Source organism: Bos indicus x Bos taurus, chromosome 1, assembly GCF_003369695.1.
Source record: "Bos indicus x Bos taurus breed Angus x Brahman F1 hybrid chromosome 1, Bos_hybrid_MaternalHap_v2.0, whole genome shotgun sequence".
In the NCBI taxonomy this organism is placed as follows: domain Eukaryota; kingdom Metazoa; phylum Chordata; class Mammalia; order Artiodactyla; family Bovidae; genus Bos; species Bos indicus x Bos taurus.
Genome location: NC_040076.1, coordinates 110,368,906 through 110,396,626, shown reverse-complemented (window position 1 = coordinate 110,396,626; position 27,721 = coordinate 110,368,906). Strand labels below are relative to the sequence as shown.

At 38.9% G+C, this 27,721-nt stretch overlaps 1 protein-coding gene across 1 annotated transcript; it reads left to right on the top strand.

Annotated features, from left to right (window-relative positions):
• TIPARP (TCDD inducible poly(ADP-ribose) polymerase) lies at positions 1-27,721 on the top strand. The gene is made up of 6 exons (XM_027542854.1): positions 1-236; positions 3,082-4,034; positions 18,297-18,465; positions 19,773-19,933; positions 24,713-24,991; positions 25,669-27,721. Exons 2-6 carry the CDS (start codon positions 3,121-3,123, stop codon positions 26,114-26,116), a joined length of 1,971 nt encoding a protein of 656 aa, XP_027398655.1. The 5' UTR covers positions 1-236; positions 3,082-3,120; the 3' UTR covers positions 26,117-27,721.

Sequence of the window (27,721 nt, the reverse complement as noted above, 5' to 3'; positions counted from 1 at the left end):
CACTTTAAAGCAGAGCTCGAGGTGACAGGCGAGCGAGCTGCTTCGGGAGTGCAGTCGCGGCTTTCTGCGCTCCCCGCGGCAGAATGGCCCGAGTGCCGCTCGCCGCTTCTCCAGCCTATGACCCCTAGACGCCGGAGCCCACCCTCCGCGCCCACCCCCTGGCGCGGACCCTGCCTGCGAACCGGCGTCGCCCGGCTCAGCTCCTGTGGTTAGTTCTCTCAGACAACCCGTTTCAGGTAAAGGACTCGGTTCTGAGGGGCCGACGAGGGACCCTCGCTGGGATGGTGGTCACGGAAGGGGGTGCCGGCCTTGCTGCCTGCTTTCACAGATCTGGGGTGATTGGTGTTTAGACTACCTTTTTGTACCGAATTCACTTGGATCCAGTCAATATCAGGATGGCATTGATTTACACTTTTAGTCACTTCGGGTCTCTAGCAGGTGTATAAATTGGAGTAAGACACTGGGTTTAGTCGAGGGCGCCGGCGGCTCCCCATTTCCCACTGTGTAAGGGAGGCTCGGGGGCGCGTCTATGCGGTCGTTCCTGCCGGGCAGACCCCTGGCGTTCTGAGGCGCACATCGCGGGGGAGAGCACGGCTGCTGAGGGGAGCCTTCCGGCAGACCCGCGTTACGGCTGCAGCCCAGAAGTTTGCAAGCTGTTTTCAGATTAACTTTAAAGTCCTCGCTTTCCTCCCCGCCAGCCCGAGAAACGCCCTTTGCGTTTCCTCCGCTCTGCTCAGGTCGGTCCTCCGAGCCTCGCAGGACAATCTTCTCGGGAAGGTCGGTCAAGGAAAGAAAGAAATTGAGGCGCCGCGAGTGGCTTCTGGAAAGGGGAGGGCAGCCGGGGCGGGGGGTCGCTGGGGGGTGGGAGGAGGCTGGCCCGGGGGTATAGGAGCAGGAGTGGGTGGGATCCTCGGGAACACCAGAGATCTGGCCGCGAATCGGCGTCGCCGGGCACAGTTCGTGCGGTCCCGGGCGCCGAGCTGCGCAAACCGCCGCGGCCGGCAGGAGGCGTCCCTCGGACCCCCGGCCGAGATCCGAGCCCAGACGGAGTCATGAGTCGGGAGCGGGGCGGTTTCCCCGACGGTGGTGGGGTGCAGAATGCCTGAGAACTGGGCCATCACCCGGGGGTATCGTGAGGTGAATGGTGAAGCTGTAGGTCGCTGGCAGAGGGACTGGAGGAAGTGTCCTTCCAATCTTTTTTTTTTTTTCTGTTATGCAAACTAATTGAGGAACTAGGTTCTAGTGACTTCCTCACTCCAGCCACTCCTCCAGTTCTCTGCCTCTTTCTCGGTTTTATTTCTGAGTTTGACAGAGGGCAAAAATAGGAAAAGTTGTGGCGTGTGTGTGCCCTCGTATAAATAAACTGGGTTTCGTGTCTGTTTTGCCTTGACTGGGTGTGATAGGAGTGGTTATTGTGTGTGTGTGTGTGTGTGTGTGTGTGTGTGTGTGTGTGTGCGCGTGGGGGGAAGGCACAGGCCAGTTTGGTGTGGAGAGGGAATACCACAATCTGTGCCAATTGTGCCTTAAGGCAAGAGCACCAAATGATGAATAATAACGCCTGGCTTGGCTGCTTTCCAGTTGATTTATGTCTTATGTCAAGTCCCTCCTTCTTCGTGAAGCTTTCCCTAACAATGCCAGCTCACACTGAACTCTCCTTTTTCTACCTTTTCTTTTGTACTTGCCCTGTACATTAACGCCTTGTTATATACTGTTTTTAATTTTTCTGAGTTTGATTTATTATGCACTTTTTACACATGTAGACTTATAAATCACTCCAATTAGATCTTTTATTCTTTTTTCTGGGGACTCAATTTTTTTCATTTTGTTGCTTTTCTTGACTCATAAAGGCTCACGGAACTTGCCATTTAATTGGTGCTTTTTCTTCAATAATTCAGCTAGAAAATATTATGGAGCACCCACTGTGTGCATGTGCTAGGCACTGTACCCTGGATGCATACTTGGTGAAGTCATGAGCCCTTGCATCAAAGATTTCTTTCAGTCTATTGGATAAGGGAGAAGAGGATTAATTGCTCATCACCACCCCTTTTCCACCTGGCATAATGCTCAGTAAATATTTTCAGAATTAGTTAATGAATGCTAGATTGTGGAGGAGACACCATTCATCATTTTACAAAGTTTTCTTTGCTTTTTAAGTTCTAGTTTTTTTCAATGGGTCTGATTCTTCAAAGAAAGCACTATTTAAGTCCCTGAGTAGTTCATTCGGAATCTGAAATTTGGTGTGTTTTGTTTTCTTGTGTTATTTTTCTGTGCCTTCTTTTTTTTTAATTCACATATGTAGCTTTTCCAAAGACAGGGAGGCCCCTTTCTGTATTAGGAAGTTGTTTTTGGTTTCTAAAAGTGTGCAGTGGTTGTTGCTGATATAGCTTCTGTTGCTAAATCAACCCTGGTATTCTTCCGCTAGTAGTGGTAATGTTTTGGGGATTGCAAAAGTAAACCCTTAACATCCTTGGGGAATGTATTGGAACTTTCTGCATCTAGACGTGCTTCAACAGGTTCCTGGTTTTCTCCCATATAATATTTCGGTTGAGAGCCTGCTTCCTGCATATAGCCTCATACTGCAAATTCACTCACAGTTAATTTGCAGTTTTTCCTGCATTTGACAAATTTTTTTTTTTTTTTTTACAGTTTTTGTCACCTCATGAAACAGGAGATACATAAACAGCTGTGAAGAGAACCACAAAGCAATAGAGATGTGGTTTCCTCACTGTCATAGATGCACATATTTCTACCCCTCTCTCCACTCCATCCTAGACTTAAACTGTAAAAATTCATATCCCAGCAGAATTACAAATCATTATATATTAAGTCCACAGATAAATGTCAGGAGCCTCGTAGAAGATGCTCTCTCTCTTTCATCTTTACCTGTCTGTGGGCTTTTGAATAACCTTGGCTCCTTTGGAGCCTTGATTCTCAACAAAATTAAAAAGTGACCTGTAAAGATGAAATATAGTATAGGAGGAAGCATTTCAGGAACTTAGAGAATAAAACAAAATGTATTGATGAATGAAAAGGATTCTGTTGTTGTCAGCTGGTAATTGATCTTCTTTCCTTTCCTGGTAGGATTTTTAGACTGAGGAGCAATTGGAGCTAATCTACATCATGGAAGTGGAAACCACCGAACCTGAGCCAGACTGTGTAGTGCAGCCTCCTTCTCCTGATGAATTTTCATGTCCAGTGAGACTCTCTGAGAAGATCACTCCATTGAAGACTTGTTTTAAGAAAAAAGATCAGAAGAGGTTGGGAACCGGAACCTTGAGGTCTTTGAGGCCAATATTAAACACTTTGTTAGAATCTGGCTCACTTGATGGGGTTTTTAGATCTAGAAACCAGAGTGCAGAAGAGAGCAGCTTACATGAACCTATGGTGAAGAAACCCTTGGAAATCAATACATCGTGTCCACCTACTGAAAACAGTATGCCTGTCCTGATTCCCAGTGGGACAAATGTTGGGGCCCAGATGCCAGAAGCCCATCCTCCCACTGATGCTCCGGAGCAGGTGGTTCCAATCCAGGATCATAGCTTTCCACCAGAAACCATCAGTGGGACAGTGGCAGATTCTACAGCAGGGCACTTCCAGACTGACCTTTTGCACCCAGTTTCAAGTGATGTTCCTGCTAGTCCTGACTGCATAGACAAAGTCATGGATTATGTTCCAGGGGTTTTCCAAGATAACAGTTTTACAATCCAGTACATTTTGGACACCAGTGACAAGTTGAGTACCGAGCTCTTTCAGGATAAAAGTGAGGAGGCCTCCCTTGACCTTGTGTTTGAGCTAGTGAACCAGCTACAATACCACACTCACCAAGAGAACGGAATTGAAATTTGCATGGACTTTTTGCAAGGCACTTGTATTTATGGCAGGGATTGTTTGAAGCACCACACGATCTTGCCATATCACTGGCAGATCAAGAGGACAACTACGCAAAAGTGGCAGAGTGTATCCAATGACTCCCAGGAGCACTTGGAAAGATTTTACTGTAACCCAGAAAATGATAGAATGAGAATGAAGTATGGGTATGTATTCATAACTACTCTAAAGCTATTGTTAAATCCTAGAGAGAAGGTAAAAAGGCTAAAGGCTTAGTAGGGTGGTTTCTTTCAGTAGTAACCTAACAGGTTTTATCCTCTTTCTACTTTTGTTCTTTTGGCTGTGTGCTATCCTGATTTTTCATGGCAGTTGAATGCAGGCTATTTATCTAACCAGACAATGAAGGTTTTATGATTTGAACAATTCAGATGTCACTCTGCGCAATATGTGTGTGACTGAGAAGTTGCATATACATTGAATATTGTGAATCAAATACTGTTTTAATCACACAGGAGAGCTTGCTTTTGAAAGAAAATCTATGGTGAATCTTTTAAATTATGAATGCTTAATTTATCTGATTTTAAAGTTTTGCATACTGAGAAGTTGCTATATTTTTAAAAGAACGTAGTGGTAGTTGGAGATTTTCATGACCCTCTTTTCATTTTGAATAGTTCAGAAAATTTTTCTGTGCATGACTCTGAGACCTTCCCAAACTTCTGAATTATGCCCAAACATGTTAAGTTTCTTTTTTAGTTTCCTTAAAGCTTTTTATCATTAATTTTATTATTCTATTTATCTCACAGATAAATTATTCCACAACCCAGTATTTTTTTAAACCTGAAAGAGTCTTTTAACAGTGAGTGAAGGGAAAATCTATGCTAATGGACATATTTATTTGTCATTTACATAAAAGCAGTTATCCTCATGTTTTTGTAGGCAAGACCTATATTGGGTTGACCAGGAAGTTCATTTGGAAAAAAGATTATATAGAAAAACCCAAATGACCTTTCTGGCCAACTCAATAAATACATTGGTTCTTTTAGTACGGATATCCAAGCATTATTCACTGATAGGGGAACTGAAATTTCCACATCTGCGTTCTTTAATGAACTTGGAAATAGAGAAATAATAGTTGCTACATATAATGTTGCTAGTGCAAAAATGGTTATATAATAAGCACTGATCTTTTGTTTCTCCTGTAGTATAAAGGGACTTACAACAGGCGGACTAGCCTAACTCAAAAGTTCAGAAGAACTTTGTGGAGAGTCAGTTTTGTTCACTGATAAGTTATACGACCCAAGTGTCTGGAGAGTCTGAAGGCAAATGGTGGTAGTGAACCATTTCCATGTTGTCCAGTGCTATTAGTTTTGATGTTAACCTTCCGTGTTCTAACAGTGCCAGAGCATTGTTGGCATCACAGTAACCTGGCCTTTGTTTAACTTCTCTTGCTTCCATTTAGTCTTAGGTAAGTGGTTTTCTTTGAATATTTCAGTACACAGACCCATCTGTCTTTTTAGCAATTTAATTATCATCAGACTGGAATTTTGCATCTTGTGTTTCAAAAGCTACCTGTGGAGCAAGATGTGAAGCAATATAAAGCCCAAGTTTAGAGGCATTATTATGTAGAAGACCTTGGGATAAAAGTAAAGTTTATGTCCAGAATACAGTTTTCCTGATCATAAATGTATTCTCTTGATAATATAATGCACTCAAGATCCCGTCCTGCTTGGGTAGCAGAATTCTTAGATCCTGTAATAAAGCTAACTACTTTTGACTTATTTTTTTAAGCCAGCATTGAAAGACAGAAAAATCTTTTCCATTTTGTCTTAAAAATATTTTTAATGTATTGTCCAAAATCTCTGTTGCCTATGAGCTAGCAATTCTAATTGGTATGTCAAGGGTAATTAATTTTATATACTCTCAAAGCCACTCTAATCCTTCCATCTGCAGATTGCAAAACTGTGCGTAACAGTGGCCTCCCACTTCACTCTTATGAAGCAGATTTCCAGTCTGCTGAGTACTTGAGCATCTTGGTACATTAAGTTTGTCTGTTTGAATTGGTTGGGAAGAAACTAGCAGAATTATTGTCCAACACATTATGTTATCTTACCATGAGCAAGACAAGACAGGTATTTTGATCCCAGAAAATCCAGGAACTCTTAGGACAGCAGCGTATTGAGTATTTTATCCTTTGGTAAACTTTCTTTACTGAAAAATAGACGTAGAGGAAAGCCCATATGCATTCATTGTTGGATCAGTTATAAAGTGATTACAGTGAGTGCTTGATTTCCAACCCAGTTTAAAGGAAGTAAATATTTATTTGACACTTCAGAGGAAAAGTTTGAGAGAATTGTCATTATAGTTACTATTGCTGGCACTGTATTGTTACTGGTGGTAAGTGGTCCTGCCCTGATAAAAATAGCCAAAAGTATTGTTAATTACTAGTAAAGTGAAGTTCTCCGTGGACTACAGTAAGAAATGTTGTAAGATTGTAGATAGCTAAGTGTCAAAAATGGGTTTTTGGGAAGTTGACCTGTGGTCACTGCAACCTGGTTTTCCTTGTATTCCAAAGCGATGTTGTGTTTCCTGGCAACAAGATGCAGATAACGGCATGTTGAGCCTTGCTGAGAGATTCACAAACAAGCTGGAGCAGCCCAGGTTCACATGGTTACCACATTATTTGGCTAAAGCTATTAATCTCTGTGGTCAGGCCTGTAAAGCTGGTCTATCTGTGCAGATTGCACATAACCAGGAAGTGTGTGTTCAGCTGTGTATATGCCCAGGTCGAACCTGGCAGTCTCTGGATTCAGGAATAATGAATGGCAGTTGTTTATCCCGGTTGTTTTCAGCAGTTTATATGACTTGGTAAATCATTATTATATACTATACCCATAGTAGTTCATTGTGTGGAACTTGGGGAAAGTTCACAGTTCTGCGTCTCTAGCAAAGATAAGAGTTCATAGTTTCAAACTGTGTAGATGAAATTCTTTGGTTTTTGCAAATGGATTTAACATCTGATTTAACTCAAATGAGATGTGCAGTGTTCATTTTATTCTTAAGAGTGAATGGAAGGAAAGTTGAGCTAGGTAAGTTCACAGGTACCTTCCAACTATTAGTCAGGATGCTTAGCTACTAAAAACACTTACGAAAACGGGATTTCAATAATAAAAGTGTTTATATGGTTCATTATAATGAAATTATTTTAACTATTCTTTTCCAATTTTGCCTTCACTCCAAATTGTATTATTCCACTTTGCTTTCGTACTGCTTTTGTAACATCAACTGAAAACTAGTTGTATGTATGAACTCCCCATATTTAGTTGCTGAGGCTTCTTTTGCACACAGGATGAGCTTTGGAGAATTTCCAAATCCAAATACACAGTTAAGAAAACAACATTGAATGTTGTGTTTTCCATTAAGAAAACATAGTCTCTGACAGTTTAGGCACTCATCCTTAGTAGAAAATGGTAACTAAATGGCAGGACTAAGCGGTTTTAAAAGGGTCTCACTAACTGTGCAGAATACTGTTGTGGAGGATGTGCAAATCTCCCTTTAGCAACTGAGATCGCCATTAGTTTTCACATTACATTCATTTTAAAGTGTGCCAGAATAGTCTCCTAGTTATTATCACCCATAAGGAAGAGGCACTGTGCTGACCTTATTTTGGAGGTAACCTATAGTTGAAAAATATGACCAGTGATTATTTCTAATTCTGAATTTCCTGGAAAAGGGAAGGATGAAGAAGAAAGTTGCAAACACTGAGTCCATGGTTAATTTTTGTCAGAAGATAGTGTTTTCTCCTCTTTAGAATTAAAACATTGATAAAAGAAGTTTGGGGCTTAAGCCTAGAATGTTGTCATAGCTGTAGTTCATTAGTTTTGAGTGATTTTGATTGCTCATTGCTCTTAGAAGTTTGTTTCTGTTTTTTAAAAAACTGTCCAAGGGACAGTACCATTAGAAGACTTCACAGGAACTGTGTGAAAGAAGAATTGCTTATTAGTGATAATGAAGAGCACTTGCTGTTCTTTTCTATATGACTTGCAGAGTGGATTATCTAAAGTAGACCAAGCTCCTGACTGAACTCTGCTGGAATAGTTAAATTAGCCAAGTTAGCGCTGGCCTGCACAGCTGTGATGATGTATGAACTAACTCATTATGTGTTATTGATAACACAGAGAGAGGAGAACAGCTGAAACTTACTATGCCTTGTGACTTTTTGGTATTTCTTGAATATACACAGCTGGATGAGTTTGAATTTATTTAAAAAATTCCTGCCGAAGAGAAAGAGAGCTCCATAAGCAAGAACTGTGTTTGAAGTGACTTTCAAAATGTGTGCCTTGTGCTTCAGGAGAAAGCAATCCAGTGAATTATTTTCTGTACCTCTTTATGATGCTATTTACATATGAAATAAAGCTAATTGGCTTCTGTCTATACTAATCCAGGGAAGTTACTGGGTCTGTGTAGCGCCTTCATGGGAATCAATAGCAATCATTCATTTATTCCCTTTCTGGTTTTGTCAGTAAGCAGATTAGACTTTTTGAAGCAGCTGTCACCTGGCTTCAGGTTGGGGTCAGTCTGTTCCTGATATATTCATGGTCATGAAAATGAATCTTGTAGAGAGCAAAGATGTATAACTTTTAAATCAGACAGTTGGAGGAAATAACTTACAAGGTTATCTGATAGTTCCTAAAAATAATTGCATGATACATTATACATTTTCTTGTTGAGTTGACTCTAAAGCTTTTACTTTTTATTATAAATAGAAAAAATAATAATTCAACATTTAAAACTTCATTCTGCATATATGAACGTGCAGAAAATGCAACTTTTGAGTGATTACTCTGTTCCTGTAAAACTACTCCCTAGTGTTAGACTAGAATTTCTAGATTATAACTTTGCATTCTACCATAAAGCAAAGGTAAATTCATAAATTTCTTCTGGGTGCATCTTTGATCTTAGTGATTCTTAGTTTCATATTGGGTTTGGGGACTATTTCTAAAGGGTGTGAAGCAGTAGGTAACCCTTACAAACCTTGCCTACTTAGGGAATTTGAATAAAATGCAGCCATTTAAGACTGTGACTGCCTGTGGCCTCTTGTATCTTATCCCCTGATATGAGCCCACCAGATTCTGCATCCTTTGTCAAAAAATAATTTTTTTCACATTTAAAATTAGGACCTGAGATCCTCTTAACCTAGGTCAGTACCCTTTGATACTTACCAGTATCCTGTTAGTTGCAGTTGGCTTCTTGTGAAAGGAAAGCTTATTTTTGAGTTACAAGATGATTCTTGGTTATTCTAAAAAAATTTTTTGTAAGGCTGGTTCAGATCGGACATGGTAAGTTTTACAAGAAACTCTCTTTGTGAAAGCAGTAGAGTTTCTCTTTTAAATAAATCTGAGAATATTAAGCTAAAAGGAAGTGAATATGAATGATGTTTGTACCTTTGGAAGATAGCAGAGTGCTGAGGGTTGAGACATTTTGTGTTTCACTCTGGGCTTGAAATCTGTAGGTAACAGCTTAAGATCTTGAGGTGAACTGCACTTTGCAACACCATCAGCAGAAACTGTACAGAAGAATAAAATATTTATAATTAAAGTTCACCATTTCTAGGAGCAAACAAGTTATGTTTTTAGATATGAAGGGACTCCCGTAGCAAAACAAAATGTTATTTTTATATTTATAGATTATTTATGGCAGTGCTTTCTAGGGACCAGGGATCATACTGCACAGACTCGCCTCTCTTTAAAATCCCTGTAAGTGTTAAACATAATCCAGTCCAATCCCCAACACATTAGCTGAAAGCCTCAAATTTCTAATGTAGATTAATTCCTAGTTAATAGGATTTGAAATTATAAGGGATAGTTTCTGAGATACATTTTGAGATCTTCAAAAATGAAGGATTTTATATAAAAATAAATTCCACTTACTGAGCTTGGTATTTTGATTTATATTTGATTTGTGCAAAAAATAGTATTGTAGTAGTGTTGTGCTAAATAAATATGAGTAATTCTGTGAGGAGCTCATTTTAGAAAGTTGATTATATTAATAAACTTCTGATTATGAAAATTCCAGGTTTCCTTGCTGACCTAGCCTATTGCTGTTGCTAAGACAAGCATAGAAGGGAGTTAACTAAGCACTTCTGTTTGCTGTGACCACACAAGAAAATATGTCTGTCTCCTCTATCTTTCTCTGCTTGGTGCTGTTTACTTACTGGTAACACCCACTTGACCAGTAAAGAACCTTTACATGGTCATCACAATGAAAGGATAAGCATGTTATGAGAGTGAGAATGCTAGAGCAACTGTTCTGTTTCATGTTCTACAGAAACCAGTGATTTGTGAATGTGTGTACCACAAAATGTGTAAGGAGTGCATTAAAATCCCTCATGACTAAGTTGTCTGAGAAAGAGTTTGGGAAATTTGTATTCTGTATGCAAATAGATATCATTTGTTTTGGTGCTGTTGCCTCTGAGCATAAGGAAGGATTTGTCAATAGTCTTATGTTGAAACCTAGCACTTCTCATAATGATTGGAAAATAGTTTAGGCCACATTTACAGGAATTTCTCTTCATTAATTTTTTCCTCTTTTTGGATTAAGAGCTTTTAAACTGTTACCTTCTCATTTGACGTATAGCCATAAAGTTTGTGTGATTTTCTTTGCTCTAAGTTTTTACCAGCACTGAATAGTCAGTGAAGAATGGCAGGGGTAGGTCCAAGAGTGAACTTTGCTTGCAGTGAACTTTCAGAATCTTGCCTGCACCCTGTGATCTTCACAGTTCTGCAGCTGATCTGGGCCTAGGGAGGGCAAATGGCACAAACTACTCTAAATAATTTCCTGCTGCGGTTGGTCTTTGGTTTCTGACTGTCACCTGGCTTTGCTCTTTCATTTCCAGGCATTGCAAGAATAAAAATAAGCACAGGAGAAATACTAGGTTTGCCTTCCAAGGTAATATAAGAAAGACATCTTTGAATGGAGGGCAGAGAATGTAAAACAGAAGGAACTTTGCTTTCTGATGTTAGGATCGTCCAAATGCTGCCACTCATCAGTAATTAATGCCACTTATGTAAAGTGTTCCACAATTAATTTGTTACTAAAAAATAATTTTTAATTTGGTCATTTATCAGTTAGTTTGTCTGTACTGAGGAAAAAGGCAAAATTTTATTTTTTTTTATTGGAGTTTAAATGTTTTACAGTATTGTGTTAATTTCTGCTACACAACAAAGTGTATCAGCTACATGCAAAATTTTAAATAACCTTTCTTTAAAGGAGTTATTTATAAAAGTCAATTCAGAAATTAACAGATTGTACCTAGTCTAGGGGCTACTAGGAGATAAATTTTGTAATTATTTATAATTAGTATTTCATTTATGAGTAAACAAATTCTAAATTGATATTATTTGAAAATTATTTTTAAGCAGTTTGCATAGTTGATTTTATAATTATGTAGAAAAGTTTTATAAGTAAATAAAATTCAGCCTACTTTAAGTATTGTCAGATTTCATATCCACAGAACTTAATCAGTTGAGTACATGGCAGACATTTTTTATTTTCTACTTTGAGATTAGAAACCTCTCGTTTTAAAAATACTTCACTTGACAAGGGGATATTTATTAATCTTCATAAAAAGTGATAACTACTAATTTAAGGTAGTATAAGACATGATACATTTCTTTTTAATCTGCTATATGTTTCTTATCCCAGCTGTTCTTATAGAAATTGTTTCACTTCCTCTTCAGGCCATGATTGAGATGTCTCACTTAAGTTGCCTTCTGAGAGTCTCAGGACATGTGACTGAACAGGGATAAAAGTTAAGGCTATATGACATTTTTGATGTCTTCAGGGTGTGAAATTTAGGCCCCTGCCTCCATAAATAGATAGCTGCGAGATCTTCTGATCTCAGAATATAATTTTTATTTATGAAAGATTTTAGGCTTATCCACATATTATTAAAAAGTTCTCTTGCATTATTTGCTTTGAACTGATAGTTTTGTAATTTAAGGAAAAGCCCAATATAACAGTGTTTTAGTAGGTTCTCTTCCTCAGGTAGCTATTGTAATTTGCTTTCAGGGGTTGCCTGAGGTAGAGAGGGCTTATGATTTGTTAGGGGTTTAGGAAACACTTAGGTGTACTCAGATCTGGGCCATGTCCTAGTACAGAGTTCTTTGAGAATAAACTGTTACGTGTCTGTTTAGTTCCCCACATGCTTTTGGATAATATAGAATTATAAAAACTTAAAAAAACAAGGTATCCTTTCATATAGACAGCCTACCTGCCTGCCTTTTTTCTCCTATTTCTTATCCTCTCATTTTTATTTCACTGTGTTCACTTCTAGAATCACTTTAACACCACAGATTAGATGTCTGACAGTTTGTAAATCAAGCATGCGGTTTAGCACACAGATTATCCACTGTGTGGATAAATCCACTCATTAACTTACTGCCTTCTCATTCGCCTGTTTCCAAGATGTCCTAGGAGGGACCAAGAGAGCAGCACACACAGCCAGAAGTTTGCTCTAAGACAGCTGATCCCCGGACACTCGAAGCCCCATTGAATCTTAAAGTGGGAAATATTTTTACCTACCCCCCAAATCTTTTGCGGTAAATATATCATCCAGGTTTAATGTTAATTGTTTTACACAGTGCTCTAAGTCTAAGCAATCCTGCTTTGAATAAGTCAGGGTCTCCTTAGAGGTGGGCAGATTTAATTGCGAGTCAACATTTGATTCTTAGCTTGCTTATAACTACTGAGGGTCATACGCAAAGTAACGTTAAAGTAAAAACAAAACAAAACTCTTGAGTTCTGATTTGTAGGTATGTCTGTATTTACAACTACTTCTGGATACCAAGTGGGAAAACCCAGTTGTTACCAGGACCCAAAGTCATACTGTAGAAGTTAAGTAGAGAAATTTAACCTCTGGAAAACAGTGAAAGGTGTTGCTTTGTATGTAGGCAACATACAAAGATAGATAATTTTTATTGCCTCCCCAAATAACTTCCTGCTATGTATTCAAGTCAGTGTTAGCAAAAATCTTAATTAGTGACAGAATAAATGACAGTTATTATGCTTCTAAAGCAGAAAGAGTACATAGTCCTCTGAAGTTTAATAACTACACTGCTTTCACAGTGTATTTTGGTATTATATATGCCATGGCTTTGATTCTCATCACCTTGTAACATATTTGAAGGAATCTATAAGCTGCCAGATATTCCAGCACTGCTAAATGAGTTCCTGGAAACATCAAAGCTAGGTATCAAAAGCCAGCTATATTTCGTGCGCCTGTGGAATTTCTTTAGCAGCAGCAAACATACCCCATCTGTCATGCCTGTCTCAAGTCTGTAGCAGAAGAGCCTAAATAACTCTCGATACTGCATTTGATCTTTATCCTTCTCTCATCGTGACCTTCAGCTAGGGGTGACATTTTCCCTTTATATCATAGTAATAAATAATTGTGTCTGATTAATCCAGCTGATTAGGGTGGGTGTTGATTAGTTTGAGGTCACAGGTTTATCCTTACAGAAACCAGTTAACTTTTATAGGCAGGAAGCCAGGGTTCCGAAGTCTAACTCATCTAGTTAAAACTGTACAGAGTAAGGTCCAGAAAACTCAACTTAACTGACGTTTGCTAAAGTCTGAGTTCTGTATCTTATTTGCATCATCTTCCCACTTAAATGTGTTCCATCTTCTGTGATTCTAGTCTCATGTAATGGCACCATTAATCCAGTCACCAGAATATAAACGTGGGACACATCCTGGACTCCTTCTGCTCCATTCAGCCCCTCCATGCAGTTAGTCTAACTCTTAAATACTCTCACATCATCCCCATTGTTGCCTCTTCAGTTCTTTGCCATAATTTGTCTCATTTGCAGTTTTAGTAGCTATAGATGGCTAAGCATAGAATGATAAATATTTATAATAAACATGCTAATAAATATTTAGCAAATAAGTGCCTATCTCCACCCTTCCCCCACCTCCCTCTACCAAAATAAGCAAATCAGCCCTCCCTACCACTGCTGTTGGAGTGACCTTTTTAAAAGGCAAATCTGACCCTTGTTGAAATCCACCGGTGATTCCTGTAGCCCACAGAATCAAGTCCTAACCTCTTAACCCAGCCCACAAAGCTCTTCATTATCTGGCCCCAGCCAACCTGTTCAGTTCAGGCTTATCTGTTATCATCCCACTCACACACACAGACACCCTGACCTCCCACATGAACTGCATGTGCTGCTTGCTCTGGATTGCTTGAGCCGCGCTTGGTTGGCTTCTGCACATGTCAGTCACTCTGCATGTGGTGTCCTGCCTCTCGGGGTCTGCCTCGCGGCTGGCCAGACCTGGCTCTCATTTCACCTACTCTGGGACACCTCCCTTGACCACCTTCCGTGACCCTGTTCCCAGCAGTTAGGCCTTCTGCCTCTGGATTGTTCCCAGACCACCTTTGTGCCACACTTTACACTGTGCCACAGAGTTTGCTTGTCTTTTTCCCCACTGACTTTTGGGCATTTTACCTTTTTCATCTTATCCTGGCCATAGCCCAGCACTTAATCATTGTGTCTACTTATGATTACTTTTGTTTGTTGTCACATTTCTTTCTTGGTTTTGAACAATTTGTAAATAGAGAACTTGTCTAAAATGGTTACATTCTCCTGAGTTCCCAAACACATAATCCCAAGAACTATTTATCCAGCGAAGGGATTCTGTCCTAATTTCTGGTTTATTCAGCAACTGTTTCTTTAATAGTTTTGGTTTCCATTCCATTCCATTCTGTCATTTATATGGCAGGCCCTTTTTACTTTTTAGGATCTGACATACACATTCGAGAACATATGATGGTGTAGGTGTTGGTACACTGTGCGTTGATACTATATGTTGGAAATGTTGGTATGTCAAGATATTTGTTGAGTGGGAAGAGAGTCATTGTTCGTAAGCATCTAAATTATGAGAATGGGTGTTCTCTTCAGAATTTTTAATTAATTTTGCAAAATTAATTCTTACATTGGTATGTGTGCTGGTGTGTTTGGTGAAGCATGTTGACACAGAATTGTTAATATTTCTGCAGTCCAGTCTCCTTCCCATTAAAGCGAAAATCACCCATTGGTTCACAATTCTTTTTTCTAATTTATTGTGATAAAGTTTTATTTTGAGTGAGTCCAGATGGATTGATTCAGCCACATGATATATTTAACTAAATCTAAAGCATACTGCGCAGTGGCTGTCTCCCATTCTTGCTCTTCTCTGGCCATCCCTCAGTCAGGCTGTCTGTAAGTCAGACAGGGTTCCCATCTGCCAGGATGACTGCACCCTGCTTTTAGGAAGCCCTGTCTCCTCTCTCCAACCCCATCTCTGGCACTGTCTCTGCTGCTCAGTTAATACATATCCTGTATTGACCACTTTGACCTTTTACCTCCATCCTGTTGAAGTGAAGTGTTAGGTTACTTAGTCATGTCTGACTGTGATCCTGTGGACTGTAGCCCACCGGGCTCCTCTGTCCTTGGGATTCTTCAGGCAGGAATACTGGAGTGGATTGCCATTCCTGTCTCCAGGGGATCTTCCCAACTCAGGGATCGAACCCAGGTTTCCTGCATTGTAGGCAGATTCTTTACTGTCTGAACTACCGAGAAATCCCTATTTCCTATTAAACTGTTCCTGAAATTCTTTCCCTTACAGAAATTCAGCTTTCTCTTACAGAAAGCTATCTTGGATTGATTATGTATTCCTGGAGCAGTAGCCACCTCCGCTCCCATAATGCTGCACGCATTTTCTTTGTCCTCTCATTCCCAGAATGTACTTGTGTTAGATAGGCAGATGTACTGCTTCTTTGGTTTTAGATTTTGTTAGTTTTTTCTCTCTTGAAGCCAGGGACTACATCTGTTTGATTCTTTGTGTATTGCCTAAAACAGCCCACCCTCGCCATTTCCATACACACGACTCATAACTGGTTTCTGATAATACAAAACAATGGTTTGATAAGAGTGGTGAATGTTGAACATTTGGCTTTCATGTTGGATGAATTTTATACTGATGCAGATTGAAGAGAATAAAAACTCTTGGCTTTGGATTTTTTAAGCATTCTCTGTTTAAGGGAGAGCAGGTGGTAAAATTAATCTTATAAAAAGATAATTTAATGTTTTTCAAATTTGTTATTTTGTCTCTGTCAAGTCTAGAAAATCATATTGAAAATCAAATAGAGCTAAAACAGTACTTTGATACATCAATCCACAGAACAGTTGATTGTAGTAAATTAGGATTTGTCATAGAAATTTCATAATGCCCAAAAGACTGAAGTGCTCAGAGAATATAGCAAAGGCTGCAGTTTTAGATGCCTTTCTCATGCAAATCATTATCTATGAAGTCTTAATAACATAGGCGTAAACAGAAATTGCTAGAGAGATGTCTAGAATAAAATCTGATACTTTAACAGCAAAAAGCATTGGCTGTTTATAGTATAATGTATGTTAACATATTAACTGCACTACTAAGAACTCCATAAAGAAAATACTGAGGATTTGTTGACTCATAATTGGGAACATTTACTGGGAAGTAAACTTAAAGCAGGAAAATCTGTTTAGAAACTGGAAGTGAACTTAAGATGAAGAAAGAGGTTAATATCTCTCCACTCGATAACATAAGATTCTCCTAAAATTAAGGGAAAATTGTTTAAAGCAACTTGATGTGAAGTTTCAGTATAGGAGTTCCAGGTTTCAATATTTTTCTTTTTTGTAGAATTTCCCAGAAACGTTTTTTTTTAAATTCTGGATTATGTATTCCTATTTACCATAAATAATTTTAAACAAAGTAGTGTTCAAATGTGATATAAACTGCATTTTATTGTCTTCCTATTTCACACTTTAAATTATATGTTCTTTTTAAGACTACATCCTGCTAGTTAGGATGAAATTAGGCATTCTAATCCTCACTTGGAATTAAGTAAGAAATTAGGGTTTGGGGAAGTTCTTTAGGACTTTTTAAAGGAACATAACTGCTTTTTACAAGTTATGTGCTCCATGGCCGCATCAGTTCGTATATGACTTTTAGTTTTTTGGTTTTTGTTTTTTTCCCAAAGAGAAGCTAATTCACAAATTATGAACATTGGGGTGGAGGGTAGGAAATATTTTCTTTCCCTCACATTTGCCAGGAGTGTTTAGTGAGAGATGTTAATAGGTATTCATAGTAAAAGGGAGAGTATTGTCATAGGTTTGGAAGAGTACTTTCTAGCCCTCATCATGGTATTGATACTTCAGTATCTACCTTCACATATTTACGGGACAGAGGAGTAGATGCAATAAGTAAATTGTTTAACTCTGTGTAGACAACTTTTTCAGACTTGACCACAGAATGTCTTTTTGTGCGTAGTACCTATTTAACAGTCCTTGGAACAAGTATTCCAAGGGCACAGTCTGGAGTTTCACAGTAACCAACAAAACCCATAGGTCAAAATTCATACCCTTTTCAAAATCCTAATTTATGACAAGAAAACATGTCAGTTATTGGGAATATCTGTCCAAACACCTCGATTTCATATGAGCCAGTTTCGAGTGCCACTGGATCTGGAGTATCTGGATGTGTGTTAAAGACAGTCATTTAGAAATCTGTGGTAGAAAGAATGAAACAATGCATTTAAAAACTTAGTCACTCTGTTTATAGCTGTGATGTTATGTTTTCTTGAAATATACACAAGAAAAATGAACATTTTGCCATTAATGGTTCAGATGAGTCAAACACTAGATGAAGTCCCATTAAAAAAGAAACAAAAATTTTTTGTACCACGCTTTATAAATTTAAGTGATTCTGATTTATATAGTGGGACCTCCCCCTCCCCAATAAAGTATGGATGCAGCAGCAGCGGACCATATAACAAAATGACAAAACTATTCTCATAGCTGAACGTTATGATAATCCAGACTATTTTTTCGCATCATATTTTGTCAACCTTTTTTTTTCCCCACCCACAGGATAAAAGATGATGTTAGGTAGATTAGCAGTACTTGCCTTATCTGAGGTCATTTTATTTTTCCTATCTTTCATCAGGCAGTATTGTGTATTCCTATGTTGGCTTAGGTGAACTGATGCCTCTGAAAAAAAAGACAGGCTTCAAGAGAAGTTTCTTTTATGTCTCTCTCTGCTTTCCATGTCAGCTTCATCCAGAGCTGACTCCCTGATTGGTTGAGACCAGGTTTGGCTCATCCTACTGTGGTGGGAAGAGCAGGACTGTGTTGATTGGTTCAGGCCAATGATGCTGTAGGATAGACTCAGTCCCTGCTCCATGGCTTGGACATTTTGGTCTTGTTAAGAAAAGACATAAAGGAAACGGGGAAACCACTTACAATGATATCTTTTTACTCCAAACAAAACAAGCTTTGAAAATTCTACAATATACTATACTAGGTATTTGTAATGTTATATGAGATGTTTAGGTATTTCTGTTTTGCAAATGTACTGCTATTAACAGTTCATTTTTTCTTGGGTCTTTTTAGAGGACAAGAATTTTGGGCAGATTTGAATGCCATGAATGTGTATGAAACAGCTGAATTTGACCAACTACGAAGGCTGTCCACACCACCCTCTAGCAATGTCAACTCTATTTACCACACAGTCTGGAAATTCTTCTGTAGGGACCACTTTGGATGGAGGGAGTATCCTGAGGTATTTACAGAATCTTTTTCCAAAAAGTACATTTAAATTTTTTTGTCTTTCACTGTTCCTTTATGACGATGACTAGACAGAACCACAAACCAGAGAGCTTATGGATATAAAATTGAATCTTGTTGACAGTGAGTAATACTTTTCTCTCTTGATTTTTCTGGAAATGTATTTTTTTCCCGTTAATTTCTTGGAGCCCATAAATGGAATACCATTGTTATCAGAGAGAAAATGCTTTCCCCAGTATCTTATTACAATAGGGACCAAGTATTTACTGTGATAAGTACTCAGACTCAGTGCCAACTTTGGAGTAATTTTAATGAGATGAACACTAGTGTAACTTTTGGCTATATCTGGCTCCTGGTGATTGGATCATGTGTTACACTATTAGCATTTTAGAAGACTGGGGAAATCAATTGCCCTTAAGCCCCTGGAAGAAGTACTTGAAAATGTTTATTGAACCATGTGGTCAAGCAAATCAGTCATTTAAAATTCTGTCACAAGTGCACACGTATCCTTAGTTTGAGATGGTAAGAATAGTCCATCCGTTACACAGTGAGGTTTTAAAATAATAGTTTATTTTGCCTCTGAATGAGAATTCTGAGTCACAATTAATTGCCCTGAAATGGATTTAAAGATTAATTTCACATTCCAAAGATCTGACTTCTTTAATTGGTTAAATTCATTTCCAGCATTACAAAAAGGGAGAACTGACTTACCTACCTTAGATTTTCTTTTAAGGAAACAGCAAAAGAAAACAACCTAGTATGTTAATTAGTGTAAAACACAATATTGAGTTAAAATTTCTTCTTAAGTCGTCACTAGTATCTAGTATCTTCTGAAGAGAATAGAGGCTGTTTAAAGTATATTTGGATAGTCCAGTGTAGTTGGAGTGTCTTTGTGTTTTTACTCTTGAGAGGTTTCTTGGGTTTGGAACTTAATTGATTTATGTAAGCAGTATATACTACCATCTTTAATCTTCTTCTGAAACCCTCTTAAGGAATAGAAACAATAAAATCTCCAGGAAATTTGTAAGGCCTTTAATTAGGATAGACTTAACCCTTCACATGTTTCATAAGGTGGGAAAACCATGAAAGCATCTTTCTGTTCTGCATCTTAGAAAAAAATAAAATTCCTGCATATAACAGGAAGTAATTTGATTCACTGTACTTTTTGGCACTCTTCTGATGTTAACAGCAAAGTTAACTATTTTTACCTTTGGTTACATTAACATTTTTCCTGTCTTATAGTGACTGTTTATTGCTTAACTTGCTGTGTTTTTTCTTTACCTTCTGTTTTCTCCTCCATAGTCTGTTATTCGATTGATTGAAGAAGCCAACTCTCGAGGTTTGAAAGAAGTCCGATTTATGATGTGGAACAACCACTACATTCTCCACAACTCATTCTTCAGAAGAGAAATAAAAAGGAGACCCCTTTTCCGTTCCTGTTTTATACTGCTTCCATATTTACAGTAAGTGTCCAGCAGAAATTCTCACCCTCCATTTTATGTAAATGTACAACTTTTAATGCCAAAAAGACTTTAAAAGACTAACTTTATTATCTCTAAAATGTAAAATTGAGTTATTCTTTAGGTTTAATTCTTCCAAAAATAGAGTTCAGATGAGCTATAATTAACCCAGCACTAAAAGAGTGAGCATCCTCTTGCATTTTTTTGGACTAGAAAGCAAACATTTTTCCACAACTAAAAGTAGTTCTGTCTAGATTAAGTCAGAGTTTGCATTTGCCTCTTTCATGGAAGATTAAGACACCCTTCCATGTTATGGAACTGTTTTCTAGGCCAGGTAAATGGCCTTGGCAAGTAGAGATTGTCCCTCAAGGTAGGGTTCTCCATTCGGCTCCCTTTAGTGAATTTGCGTGGAGCCGTGGAGAGAATTCACCTTTTCAAGCAATTTGCATTCTCATTTGCTCAGTAAGGCCCATTTTCCTGTAACACTCTGAAAGTACCTGTCATACTTCTGGGTTTGAGACTGAAGTCATCCTTCTGAATTAAAGGTGAGCTCTCCTTCCAGTTTCCCCAGTGCCATTTTTCTTTTCTTTAGAGAGCCTACTGGCACATCTCCATATTTGGCAAAAGCTGGGGCACATTGCCATTAGCAAGGCCATCTGAAAGGTAGTGTCTCTAGGGAAATCATTATCTACTCTAGTCAGGTAGATCATATTTAAAGCTTGATTTTTAAAATACAACTTGGTTTACTTGGCTTTATGAACTGGGGAGATCTAGGGTAATAGTGGTTGGCATCTTATATTCTTATTAGTAGTTTATTTCAAGTCCAAAATGTGTTTTTCGCATATCATTATGGTAGTCTTAATGATCCTAATTCTGAGATTGCAAAAGGAACATTAAAAACAAAATATAAACAAAAATCCTTGAAATGCTCAGTACCTAAAAGCAGTTTGTCAGTAAGGCAGATTTTAGAAATATATGTTTCTAAACTTGAGGTAAATATGTGCTTTCTTCTTAGTTTAGGTGTGAAAATTTTACCCTGTGTTTTTTTTTAATTAGAAACTAATAAAAATGCCGTTCTGTAATTGCACTAGCACAGCTGGAGACAGTGTCAGCGTCCAGTAGCTAGGAACATGCTGTCCTCCTAGTGAGACGGTAGAGCTCATCAGTGAGACCCGCAGCTTGGCATGCTGGGCCAGTCAGGCATGATGCAGCTTCTGAGTGAGAGGAAGAACGCTCGTTCAATGCTGCATTGTTGGGAGAGTTTTACGGAAGAGTGAAAATTGATTTGTTTTGATCCTAAGACTGGCAATTACGGAATACCCTTCCCTTCACCTTTTTTTACTCTTAGGCTTGTTTTGTAGAAGTATGAACTGTAAAAATAGTATGAGCAGTAATAGAGTTAATGCCACAAATATGGCCTTCCTATTTATAACGTTGGCTTACAAGAGAACAAAGAAAGTCACTCTTTTCCTTTTCAAAATTTCCTATTTTAGTCTTCTTATCTGGACCAGTAATCATCAGGTAAAAAGTAAGAGCTTAGCAAATCAAAAAGATTATGCAGACATTTCAGTGCAAAAAGAGGAGAGCAGCAGCAAGTTCACCAGGGTGTGATGGTACATGCAGCCATGGCGTTCCTGTCTGCCCTAGAGTCCAGGGCTGGCCTAGAGGGGAGGAAGAGGACAAGGACCAATTCCAAAAACAGATTTCAGAAATGGATTTCTAGAGAGACCATGATCTTAGTCAGGAAGAAAGTTTTGTTTTGAAGTCTTAGTAAGTGCAAAGAGTCCAAGAAAATCATAGGTGTCAAAAAGGCTTTAACTATCGGGATCAGAGATACCTAAGAATTGGGAATGCTAGAGTAGGGAGGTAGGGGTGGTGGTGCAAGCTTAACTCATGAGTTTCCTGCAAAGTTGGCTCTTTTTAAAGGGTTTCCCTGCTTTTTCCCCACGTCCAGTTTTATTAACATAATTGACATAAAACACTGTATAAGTTGAAAGTGCACAGCATAATGACTTTATATATATTATAGAATTATTACCACAATCAAGTTTAGCTAGTGTTTCTCATAGTTAATTTTTTTTCCATGTGCTTGCTGGTTTTTAATAGGGCTAGTAAAAACAGAAATATTACTTTGCCAACAAAGGTCCGTCTAGTCAAGGCTATGGTTTTTCCAGTGGTCATGTATGGATGTGAGAATTGGACTATGAAGAAAGCTGAGCACCGAAGAATTGATGCTTTTGAATTGTGGTGTTGGAGAGGACTCTTGAGAGTCCCTTGGACTGCAAGGAGATCCAACCAGTCCATCCTAAAGGAGATCAGTCCTTGGTGTTCATTGGAAGGACTAATGCTGAAGCTGAAACTCCAATACTTTGGCCACCTCATGTGAAGAGTTGACTCATTGGAAAAGACCCTGATGCTGGGAGGGATTGGGGGCAGGAGGAGAAGGGGACGACAGGATGAGATGGTTGGATGGCATCACCAACTCCATGGACATGAGTTTGAGTGAACTCCGGGAGTTGGTGATGGACAGGGAGGCCTGGCGTGCTGCAATTCATGGGGTCGCAAAGAGTCGGACATGACTGAGAGACTGAACTGAGTAAAAATCTTATTCTTGAATATTCTTAGAATGCTTGAGCTAAACACACAAATACCAGCTTTCGAAGTTTGGAAGTCCATTTCAGTTGACAGGACATCTGTCCTGTGCAGTCACCTCATGGTCTTGAATAAGGCCTGAGACCCAGAAAGCAGTGATCCTCAGCCTTTCTGGCACCAGCGACGGGTTCCATGGAAGACAGTTTTTCCACAGACTAGAGGGGTCAGAGGAGGAGAAGGCAATGGCACCCCACTCCAGTACTCTTGCCTGGAAAATCCCATGGACGGAGGAGCCTGGTAGGCTGCAGTCCATGGGGTCACTAAGAGTGGGATACAACCGAGCAACTTCACTTTCACTTTTCACTTTCATGCACTGGAGAAGGAAATGGCAACCCACTCCAGTGTTCTTGCCTGGAGAATCCCAGGGACGGGGGAGCCTGGTGGGCTGCCGTCTATGGGGTCGCACAGAGTCGGACACGACTGAAGTGACTTAGCAGCAGCAGCAGGGGTCAGAGGAAGGTTTCTGGGTGATTCAAGCATGTTACATTTATTGTGCATCTTACTTTTATGATTATTATAGCAGCTCCACCTCAGATCATCAGGCATTAGCTCCGGGAGGTTGGGGACCACTCCCCAAAAGGATAAAATTAATTTTTACTTCATCACTGAAGTTAGGAAATGTCATTCAGAATGGCCAGGGGAGGGAAGGAGAGTGATAAACGGTGACCTTAGATTAGGAGAATTCATTCTTCAGAGGTCCTTGAGTACATGCTCCATAGCCTTTGACTGACTCTGGCTCTCTAGAGAAGGCTAGGTATGTGGGAAGCTTGCAGTGTGTCACTGGAATACCTATGAGCTGAATGTGAAGCTTCCGTTTGGTGAACTGATTTCCAGGCAGGAATGGCAGAAGAAAGAGGAGCCGTCTCTCCTGGTGTCAGTGCCAGGTTTTCAGTACAGCTGTGACCGCCTATAACCTATTTTGGGCAGAGTGGTTGGGAGAAGCTTACCTTCCTCCTTAAACCCAGAAACCTCTGTTGGTAACATCAACCCCTAACAATACTGGGAAACCTGGTGGGTTAGGATTTAGACTCTTCACAGAGCAGGAATAGAGGGAACAGCTAAAAATAAGGAGATTACAGTCTGTGTTTCCTGCCATTCCTCTAGAATAGTGACGGCTTTTTAAAGAGTTATGTACCTGTCAGAATTTGATTAAAGCAGTGGGGCCTCTCTTTAGAAAAATATACCAGACAGGAAAGGCTCTGGAGGAATCTGTCAGGTCTTTGTGAAAATGCTCCAGAAGAGAACTGGCAGGCCTTCTTTGCCCTGAATCTGACCATCAGGGTTAGGATTCCCTTTATCTCTGCTTGTTTCCTTTTGCTGTATTTTGAAAATGGCCCAGAAATAGGATTTAAATTATTTAATCAGGTAGGAATAAGTAAGTGCTTGTCTGAACTCATCCTTTAGAGTAATAGACCTGAATTTAAGGTTCAAGGATAGTCTAGTGTCTAGGGCTTAAGATAATTAGCTCTATCTTAAGCACATCTAAAGCTATAACATTTGAATTGTATTGATGGTTTTTTGTTATATGTGATATTTAAAACTGAAGCAAATGCCAAATGTTAGCTTTCTTTTGATGCCTACTCCATGATCTATTTGTTTTTATACAAAAACTAAAAGTATAAGCTTTTTTTTTTTTTTTAATATTTTCTGTCGTCTCCCTGTAAGCTCCCTCTTACCCACCTGCCTCACTGTCTCCATTCACTATGCTTCCCCATCTAAGTAGCCTTTAGTAGTGATACGTTTTCTGCTTAGTACAACAAAGTTTGAGGAACACATACAAACTGTTGTTACCTTGAAATGGAGTGTAACTATATAGGCAAAAGAGGAATCCAGGACTCAGGAAAGATATTTATAAATTGGCACTTGCTTACTTGCCTTGCAGGAGTACATTCCAGAGTTTTCTCCATAAGGAAGCCGGGGGGAGCTAATAATAGGTTATCTGTACAGTGTTCACTCTAAGGTTTTTTTCTTTCCTTTAATTGATAGCATTTTCTATAATTTTTTAAACTATTTTATATTGGAGTATCAGCCAGTTTTTTAAATATGCATTTTAGCTATTCAGATGGTAATGTTAGAGCACTGTAATGTGAGTTGGACTTACGCTGAGGTTTTCCTCCCTCTCCCTTCCAGGACACTTGGTGGTGTTCCCACACAGGCTCCTCCACCTCTTGAAGCAACCTCCTCATCGCAGATCATCTGTCCAGATGGGGTCACCTCAGCAAACTTTTACCCTGAAACTTGGGTTTATATGCATCCTTCTCAGGACTTCATCCAAGTGCCTGTTTCTGCAGAGGACAAAAGTTACCGAATCATCTATAATCTTTTTCATAAGACTGTGCCTGAGTTTAAATATAGAATTTTGCAAATATTGAGAGTCCAAAATCAGTTTCTTTGGGAGAAATATAAAAGGTGAGTCAGCAGTATGAAAAGTTCAAAAGAGGTTTTCTTGATGTAGATAATGATAAATGCAGAACATAATAGGAAGGTCTTGCATAGAACTTAATGTCATATTTTTTCTTACATTAACTCATAATTCTCATAACAGACCTTCCAAGTAGGATTATTACAGTCTGCATTTTACAGAAAGAAACTGAGTCACAGAAAAGTTAGATAACTTGCCACAGGTCATACAGCTAATAAGATATGGTGCTGGAATTTGAACCCAGGCAGGCTAGCACCAGAGGCCTTGTTATTGATCATTTTATGGTGCTGTATTTCAAGTCAGCCACAAATTAATGTAATTCGGTAGAGGGGAGCTTGCATGTAGATTTGAGGAACCTCAGAATTGAGAGACTTTCAGGTTGGTGGAATTAGGTAAGGAAGTCACCCTGAGAAGGTAAGCTGTGAGAGCTAGATTTGAAATGAAAGAGCAAGTGAACAAATGGTTGGTGGAGCAAAGAGGGAAAGTGCTTTTGTCTGCTGTGCAAAAGAGGGGTTTAAACTTGCAGTATGATCTTTGATGATATTTTTGCCCTTGAAGGCTATGTTAACATTTCCTCCCCATTGAAACCATAAAGAGAATATCATGCCTATTAAACTGATTATACCTTCCTTCTTCTGAATTTCCTGTCCACTTTTTGCATTAGGAAAAAGGAATATATGAACCGGAAAATGTTTGGCCGTGACAGAATAATAAATGAGAGACATTTATTTCATGGAACATCCCAGGATGTGGTAGATGGGATCTGCAAGCACAACTTTGATCCGCGAGTCTGTGGAAAGCATGCTACAATGTTTGGACAGGGCAGTTACTTTGCAAAGAAGGCAAGCTACTCTCACAACTTTTCTAAGAAGTCCTCCAAAGGAGTCCATTTCATGTTTCTGGCTAAAGTGCTAACTGGCAGATACACAATGGGCAGTCACGGCATGAGAAGGCCCCCTCCCGTCAACCCTGGCAGCGTCACCAGTGACCTGTATGACTCTTGTGTTGATAATTTCTTTGAGCCTCAGATTTTTGTCATTTTTAATGACGACCAGAGTTACCCTTATTTTGTTATCCAATATGAAGAAGTCAGTAACACTGTTTCCATTTGAAAAATCTTGGTACTGCTAAATTATTTGTATAAACTCAATCCAGCATTTGTAGCAGGTTTTGGATGGGTGGGCAGAGTAGGGAACAGCACTGGAAATAGGGCAGTTTTAAGACCATTTTTTTAAGTGCTAGAAAGTAAAAAAAAAATTTTTTTAAGAAAAACACAAGTTTTAAAATGACCACTTATTCTTTAATTATTTACTAATTGTTGTTACTGTACTCAGTGTGGAAAAGACTACGGATTGCATACTCTTTTCATTCACACCTGTACATTATAGGCAGCAATGTTATTAGAAGCATTTTTAATAAAGAAACAGAACAGCCTAACTAAATGTGACTTAAGCCTGGTAGAAGTTTGGCCAAATGGAGGCTGTGAGCAAATGTGAGGATCCAGTTTATTTACAAAGATTAAAACTGACTGGAACTAGTACTACCATATTTACTCTGTCCAAAGCACTGCTGCTGTGGTGTAGGATGAGTTTATGGCATTCTAGTGGGTGGAAAGAAATTTCTGTTTCTATCAGTAGGACTGAAATATGTCACCCTACCACAGAGTTAAATCAGTGACTTTAACTGTTCTGCAGAGTTTGCCTGAGAACTCAGTTCTGTTTAGAGAAAGTAAGAGAAAAAAAGAACCATTTGAAAAATTTGTCACCAGCAAAATTTTTCATTAACTAGTTATATAAAATGTGGTTCTTCTGTTAAACTTCAGCCTTAGAAAACTCAGTCTCTCATTATCTATCGTCCACCCCAGTTTGAAGGAGTTGGGCACCTGATTTGGTTAAAGCCAGTCTTAAGAATTAAAAGTATTACTTTTAGGGTTCCAGACATAGGCCCTGACTGAAGGTTTTAGAGAAAGAAATAATACATCTGTAACTGAATTGGTTAGAGTTTATTAGTATACTTTGCACAAAGTAGATCTCAAAAAAGTATTTGTTGACATGGCAATATTGTTAAAGGTGGACCCCCACCCCTCTGCCTGCTTTGCCAGGTGTAGCTGGGTTCCCTGGTCAACTCTGTATCTTACACTACTTCACAGAAACACAGTCTTGGAAATTGTGCCACTGGCCCAGCAGGAGCAGTGTTAGGAGACCGGGCCTCTGCCTGAGCTGAGAGGTAACTGCTCGGTGTACTTTGCCTTAAGCAAAGCAAACAGACCTGGATTTACAAAAGTGGAAGTGGTTGTTCACAAAAGAATTCACTATGGAACTCTTTCAGATTCCAAGCTCTCCTAGTATGTTTGCAGTTATTTCATTTATACACAACTCTTCAGGAACTTCTGTGTTGTTCAAAGCAAGATCTATCCTGATGTCTCAGTGACTTGGCCTGTTTAAGCACTTACCAGGGCTTCCACACAGTTATTTATTTTGCCCTTGTTGATCTTTTTGTTTGCTGCCATTGGCATGAAATAGCCAGCTGAGGCTGGGTTAGTTGTCCTTTCATTCAGTTGTAACTTGTAAACCAGTAATTCCCAATCTTTTTCAAGTTAAGACATCTTACTGTTGCTTATTTGGTTTTATGAAACTTGTTCCTTTTTTTCTCCCTAAAGGAAAAAAAAAGCTTTATGACATATTTATTTTTTTAATAAAACTAAAGCAAAAATAAAA

Coding starts and splice junctions, on each gene's coding strand:
- TIPARP (XM_027542854.1), top strand. CDS start 3,121: ATGGAAGTGGAAACCACCGAACCTGAGCCAGACTGTGTAGTGCAGCCT. Junction 4,035..18,296: donor AGAATGAGAATGAAGTATGG/GTATGTATTCAT, acceptor GGGTCTTTTTAG/AGGACAAGAATTTTGGGCAG. Junction 19,934..24,712: donor ATACTGCTTCCATATTTACA/GTAAGTGTCCAG, acceptor TCTCCCTTCCAG/GACACTTGGTGGTGTTCCCA.